Here is a 7,455-nt window from a genome sequence, read left to right as displayed (position 1 = left end):
ATACTAGGAGATAGACTTTAATAACAATACTCTGGAAACAGGAACAAATGCAGGAGTAAATCACACGCTAACGAGAACTGACAAACACTAAGGGTGAACTGAAGGCTTGTAAGCATGAACAAACAAAAGGAACTAATGAGTTAATTAACAAGACACACGTGAATATAATGACTAATTAAACAGACTGAGGAAAACTAGGTCACATGACAGAACCAAAAACACAATGAAAGAGGGAACAAAGAACATACATGTTACAGGTGGTTTACAATAGAGGATCAACAACTCTTTTGTTTGCTCCTTTCTGTGTACAGTTACAGGAACAGGTGTGTGGTTTTCATTTGCTTATCTAGATCTGTTAATTTAAAAGGAAAGAGTGAGATTAGAACTGTAATATGCTTTAACACACACTGGGGCGTCTTGAACACTGCACCATCATGCTGTCCATTCTCCTTGCTGTCTTGGGTAAGCTTTTCAGTACAGACTTTCTCTCTTGACTTTCGAAACTGCTGATTAGCATTTACTGCTATAATGGACAATGATATGCTTACTCTTCTTTTCAAGGCATTAATTAATCCATGTTTATCCTATATGTTTTCCGCAGGGCTTTTGGCCTTCACTTCAAGCCAAATATCTCACCAGTATCACTTCATAAATATCAGAAAGAACTGGACTGAGGCTCAGAGATTCTGCCGTGAGAATTACACTGACCTGGCGACTGTGAATAATGCAGACGAGATGAACAGCTTGTTCAAAACCATTGCGAATGTTTCGTATGATGTGTATATTGGACTTTATAGAAGTGAAGTGTTCAGATGGCACTGGTCCCTGCCAGACAGTTACAGTAAAGAGAAAAATAAACAACCAGATGTAAATAATAATGAGGGCTGTGCTGTAATGGACAACAGTGGGAAATGGTTTAATATTAGCTGTGACTCACACAGGCAATTTGCATGCTTTGATGTCTAATGCACTATTGGCTGTACATTGTATAGTTTACTGTGAAGTTTCTGGTAATGCATTACCATACCACTGTTTTTATAACATACAAAATTGCTCCAGTTTTATGAATATTTGTAATCTGTTATAAAAGTGCATAATTCCACCATATTATTATTTAATATTAGTGGAAATTAACATATTTCGCTTGTCATTTGTCTTTAGCAACAACCAATGAAAAGACTTTGTCTAACAAAGAAAAAAAGAAGTAGGCCTATTCAAGAAAGAAATTACAGTAAAACTGAAATACTAATATTTACGACCGTCTTAATCTCTTTACTTTTCAAATATAATGTAAGCCGTGTAAGCCTTTAATATGGCAGAAAACCAGATGGGGCCCTTAAAGGGTTAGTTCACCCAAAAATGAAAATTATGTCATTAATGACTCACCCTCATGTCGTTCCAAGCCCGTAAGACCTTCGTTCATCTTCGGAACACAGTTTAAGATATTTTAGATTTAGTCTGAGAGCTTTCTGTTCCTCCATTGAAAGTCAATGGACGGCATACTGTTCACGTCCAGAAAGGCAATACAGACATCATCAAAGTAGTCCATGTGACATCAGTGGCTCAATCTTAAGTTTATCAAGCGACGAGAATACTTTTTGTGCGCAAAAAGTAAACAAAAATAACGACTTTATTCCACTATTCATTTCCTTCTCTCTGGGCCTCGAGCTATTTCACGTAGTGTAACTGCGTAGCGCGTCTGTGTTGTACGTCACACGTAGGCTCACTATTGGCCGACGCTGGTCATGTGTGATGCGTGTGACGTACAGCACAGACATCGCTTGATAAACTTAAGATCGAGCCACTGATGTCACATGGACTACTTTGATGATGTCTGTATTGCCTTTCTGGACGTGAACAGTATGTCGTCCATTGACTTTCAATGGAGGAACAGAAAGCTCTCGGACTAAATCTAAAATATCTTAAACTGTGTTCCGAAGATGAACGGAGGTCTTACGGGCTTGGAACGACATGAGGGTGAGTCATTAATGACATAATTTTCATTTCATTTTTGGGTGAACTAACCTTTTAAAGTTTCTCTTTTGTTGACAACATCATGGTTTATAATTGCTCTTCGCTCCTCAATACATAAGTTTGGGAAGATGCTTGATGCATGTTGCTTTCCCACATGCACATCATGAGTGACCCAAACTCACAGCGCTTGTAGAGATGAGTTCGTGTGGAGTGGCATAGGCCTGCAGAACCAGCTGCTTTGAGACACTGAAAACACTAGATCATGAGCTGCTCGGTTGTAACAGAACACAGTGGGAGTATCTGAGTATCATATAATTTCTGCAATAATATTAATAATATACGCAACAACAATAATATGTAGTAGTAGTAGTAATAAGAGCAGATAGTAATAAATAAAACCACACATTTTATCAGATTGTTAGAACAGTCTACATTTCAGCATATTGCAAATGTACAGCAAATGCTTAGGGTTAGTTCACCCAAAAATGAAAATTCTGTCAGTAATTACTCACCCTCATGTTGTTCCAACCCCGTAAGACTTTCGTTCATCTTTGGAACACAAATTAAGATATTTTATATTAAATCTGAGAGCTGGCTCACTTCTTCATAGGCTGCTAGGTAATTGCATCTGCCGGTCCAGAAAAGTTAGTAAAAACATTGTTAAAATAGTCCAAGTGATTACAGTGGCTTAACCTTAAGTTTATCAAGCGACGAGAATACATTTTGTGCGCAAAAACAAACAAAAATAACAACTTTATTCAACTATTCATTTTCTTATGTGTGGGCCTCTGACGTGAGTTCACGAGAGCGCCACGACGCATGCATGAGAACTGAGAAGATGACGCTCACGATCATTCGATGGAAAAGTGTGAAAGGTAAGCCATTCATTTTGCGGCATTGGTAAGGCACTTTTACACTTTCTCATTGGTTTCTCACGATTCGGACATCCAGGAAACTCACACTTTAGAACCATTTTAAACACTACATCGAGACCCATCTTCTCAGTTCTCATGCATGCATCGTGGCGCTCTCACGTCAGAGGCCCACACAGAAGAAAATGATTAGTTAAATAAAGTAGTTATTTTTATTGTTTTTGGCAACAAAAAGTATCCTTGTCGCTTGATAAACTTAAGGTTGAGCCACTGTAGTCACTTGGACTATTTTAACAATGTTTTACTAACTTTTCTGGGCCGGCAGAATGAAATTGCCTAGAAGACTATGAAGGAGTGAGACAGCTCTCAGATTTCATCAAAAATATCTTAATTTGTGTTCCGAAGATGAATGTCTTACGGGGTTGGAACAACATGAGGGTGAGTAATTACTGACAGAATTTTCATTTTTGGGTGAACTAACCCTTTAACTATGCAATTTATTAACCAAAAGGTTCTCACTCACAGCCACTCCTGGAGCAGGAACAACAACACAGCACAGACCAGCTCAAAACACAACTGAGGGTGAAAATACAAGCAGTCAACCAACACAAATACTCACTACAGGTCCAGAGCAAGGTAAGAGATACACTCACTGGGAATATTTTTGATGCTGTTGCTACGACAGTTACTCTTGTTTAGATTTTTTTTTTCTTATTGTTTGTGTCATTCATTCGCTTGTGTGCCTGTTCCAGACAAACTCTCATTAGACTGACTGTGAATTAGTGGTAGGGATTTTTCAGTTGCTATTTCTGCATATTACATTAAAGTGCCATGACATGTAGCCAAGTATGGTGTCCCATACTCGGAATTTGTGCTCTGCATTTCACCCATCCAAGTGCCTTGTTCAATGGCACCTCAAGCAATGGGTAATGAGAGTGGAAGAGAGCGCTGTTCATTCCCTGAGACTCGAACCTGTGACCTTAGGGTTACAAATCTGACTTTCTAACCATTAAGCCACAACTGCCCCAGTAGGCACTGAATGATTTGGTCACACTTTATATTAGGTGTCTTTAACTATGTACTTCCATAATGTACTTATTGTTTTCATATTGTATTGCGAAACTCTTTAGCTGCTATTGAGGTGGGATACGGGTAAAGTTAGAGACAGGTTTGGTGGGATATGGGGGTGTAATTACAGAAAATAATTACAGCTGTAATTACATGCAGGTTTTTTTTAAGTACAATGTAAAAAACATGTTGGCTATGTACACAATAAATGCATTGTATCAGATGATTAATTTAATATAAAGTGGGACCAATGATTCAACTAATTTGTTCAAAAACACAGATTTATTCAGGAACGAAACATTGTACTGGTTAAGCAAATGTTGATAAAGTAATAATATTGCATCTAAAATGTAAGTTACTTAATATTACTTAAACGTTGTATCACACTCGCTAATGGTCTTAAGACCTTAAGAGGATCTTTTAAGAAACATTTTTGTCAAATTATTCCAAAGATAACCTGATTCTGGTCCGTGAGAACCTGACGTGGACTGAAGCTGTGAGTTACTGCAGAAATCACCATGTGGACCTGGTCTCCATTCACAGTGAGGAGCTTCAGAACAGGGCAGCGAGAAGAGCCATCCAGGCCTCCACTTCTCATGTATGGCTGGGTCTCCGTTACACCTGCACCTTCAACTTCTGGTTCTGGATAAAGAACAGAGAAGCAGGCTGCTACCAGAACTGGGCGTCTGGCCACGGGCCACATGGTCATGAGGAGTGTGGGCTGTCAGGAGCTATGGAGTCCACTGGAGGGCACCGTTGGTTCGGGAGGCCAGAGAGCGAAAGGCTGAATTTCATCTGCCACACTTGTGCAGACTGCCAGTTATGTACTGATGCAGTTTAACCATAAAGAATGATGGAAGGCTATGAAGATGCAGTCAAAGAGAAACTGCTTATTTGATCCTATACATTTTTAATGGATACTGCGAGCTTCACGTCATTCCAATGGCAACCAAAACAATTCCAACATAATAACTGTAATATATTATTTCTCATCTGCTCTATAAATTCATGTATTTCAAAGTGGTTTGTTTTCTTTTTTGTTTGGCTTTAAATCAGAGGGAAACACTTTATAATAATGCTCAGTCATAAGTCAATTATAAGTTATCAGATAATAATAAACTAATCATTAACAAAACATGATACGTTCATAAATGATTAGTATGTGTTATGCTAATGATTTACAAATGTGTTGTCATTTATCTTAAATGTGTAAATCATTAAATAAATCAAATAGATAATTAGTAGATGGTTGATACGTTATTAGTTGATACATTATCACTTTTAAATCATTGAAGTAGGCTATACACCTCAAAAATTATTTAGAATTATATCAGTATATCAATGGTTAATCATAGACACATGATGAACAAACCATTAGTAAATTATCAGTATATAATTTATTGTTAAGTTGTAAGCTGGTCTTCTGTTCAAGTAATTTAATTTGAGTAATTTATTTGTTTTCAAGCGGTAGACATTTATAAATGCCTTACAGTCAGGTGATTCCAATGGGTTATAGATTGGAATCAACACCTGTTATAGATGTGTAAATACATGAATTAATAATTTACAAAGCTTTTTTGCATCCCTTAATCTAAAGTGTAAACTATTCATCACTTGTAGGTGTAAAGTCCAGGTTCAGAAAGTAAAAGTCCTCCTCAGTATTTTGTTCCAATCACCTGGATTTGCTAATTAGCACAGTTTTTCAGCCAGGATAGAACTAATTAGTGAAATCAGCTGGCTGAGTTCATGAGTGGAATAAACATATGGCAGGACTTTTACTTTCTGACACCTCTGCTTGTAAATAACACATGTGTGTTGCACATTTTTTGTAGATCTCTTATTTGTTACAAAATACAGTACGTGTATGTGTAAATACAAGTCATTTACAACACTTTCTGGAAGTGAAAATTTAACATAACCCACTGGAATCACTTGACTGTAAGTGTCACAATGTCAGTTTGTTTTGATTTCTGTTTTGATCAGTGTTTGGTTAGTCTGTTAATTAGTTCAGTTCTGTCTTCCTCCGCCCCCTGCCTGCAATTAGACCCTGCTGCCTCCATTGCTGCAACCATTTGTAACAGTAAGACATTTATAAATGTTTATCTGCTTGGAAAACTAATAAATTACTCTCCTTCAAAGTACTGCTTTAGCATACCTGGCTTTACCGGATGTGCCAATGAGCATAGCGACACTGTGCGTCAGATGCCATGTCACTTAATGTTAAAGGTGCTGTATGTAACACTCTACTAAAGCATAAAAATACCATAATATGTGTGCATATATTGAAGAAACATGCTAAGTTCACCAACTCGTTTCTCTGAAAAACACTTCTACAGCCAGTTATTTTACTTTGAAATGTGCGTTTCCAGGCTGGAACGTTTGTTTTTGTTTTGGTCTGTGTGATAACTGCACGCTGCCAATTTTTATTGTCATTTGCGCTTGTTCCTGTTGACGTGTGCTCAAACTGGCAACCCGTGTGAGCGCTGTCCATACAGACTGCACCTTTAATACTGCTACTGTGGAGCAGACGTGGAGATGGCGCAGGCTTCTGACCAATAGGAGCATTTTCTTAAAGCAGCCGCATTCAGCTTCTGGAAAGAAAACAACTGACGACTCGTTAAGTTGCAACTGACATTTTTCAGACAAAAAAAAAAACATCTTTTTATGCTTTTATGTTGACAAAATGGATGATGAGGGAGAGCAATCCACAGTTGACAAAACATACACAGCTTCATCTGGTAGGAGAAAACGAAGTGTTATGGACTAATTTTACTGTTTGCAGTACAGAAAAAACAAAGGAGGTGTGCAACCTGTGCAAAACAACCATTAGCAGAGGGGAAAGATACAAAATATCTGAATACATCTGTTATGCGTAAACACTATTTACATTGCATTTCAAACACTCTATTGCCATATCACCAGCTCTGAAGCCCAGGCCTTCTCAAAGCACAGAACCATGCACCAGTGCTGCCTCTTCTCCAAATATGAAATAAAATGCGATAGCAGCATTTTGCTTTTAACACAGGGTTTCTCAAACTCGGTCCTGGAGGGCCACTGTCCTGCACAGTTTAGCGCCAACCCTGATCAAACACACCTGAGCAAGCTAATCAATGTCTTCAGGATCACTAGAAACTCACAGCTAGGTGTGTTTGATCAGGGTTGGAGCTAAACTGTGCAGGACAGTGGCCCTCCAGGACCGAGTTTGAGAAACCCTGTTTTAACATCACCTATGCCATTGGTGAAATGATTTATTGCTATACTTATCATACCAGTCAAGACGGATTCAGTTGCAGGCTCAAACAACAGTTTAGAACATAACAGTTTATGGGTTATAGATTGGAATCAACACCTGTTATAGATGTGTAAATACATGAATTAATAATTTACAAAGCTTTTTTGCATCCCTTAATCTAAAGTGTAAACTATTCATCACTTGTAGGTGTAAAGTCCAGGTTCAGAAAGTAAAAGTCCTCCTCAGTATTTTGTTCCAATCACCTGGATTTGCTAATTAGCACAGTTTTTCAGCCAGGATAGAACTAAT

General features: G+C 38.0%; 1 protein-coding gene across 1 annotated transcript; it reads left to right on the top strand.

The window, feature by feature from the left end:
* The first annotated feature begins 201 nt into the window (after positions 1–201).
* On the top strand, positions 202–5,108 carry LOC308704357 (uncharacterized protein). Its single transcript, XM_081388580.1, has 4 exons — positions 202–462; positions 602–691; positions 3,372–3,482; positions 4,367–5,108. Exons 1-4 carry the CDS (start codon positions 435–437, stop codon positions 4,753–4,755), a joined length of 618 nt encoding a protein of 205 aa, XP_081244706.1. The 5' UTR covers positions 202–434; the 3' UTR covers positions 4,756–5,108.
* Positions 5,109–7,455: the final 2,347 nt, after the last annotated feature.

The sequence above is a fragment of the Scardinius erythrophthalmus genome (genome assembly GCF_964197995.2).
Source record: "Scardinius erythrophthalmus genome assembly, chromosome: 16".
NCBI classification, from domain to species: domain Eukaryota; kingdom Metazoa; phylum Chordata; class Actinopteri; order Cypriniformes; family Leuciscidae; genus Scardinius; species Scardinius erythrophthalmus.
This window is presented reverse-complemented; position numbering and strand designations above follow the sequence as displayed.

Bases quoted from the DNA above. Each gene is read 5' to 3' on its own strand.
- LOC308704357 (XM_081388580.1), top strand. From the start codon at position 435: ATGCTGTCCATTCTCCTTGCTGTCTTGG. The intron at 463-601 runs GTAAGCTTTTCA...TGTTTTCCGCAG, and splicing joins CATTCTCCTTGCTGTCTTGG to GGCTTTTGGCCTTCACTTCA. The intron at 692-3,371 runs GTGAGAATTACA...TCTCACTCACAG, and splicing joins TGAGGCTCAGAGATTCTGCC to CCACTCCTGGAGCAGGAACA.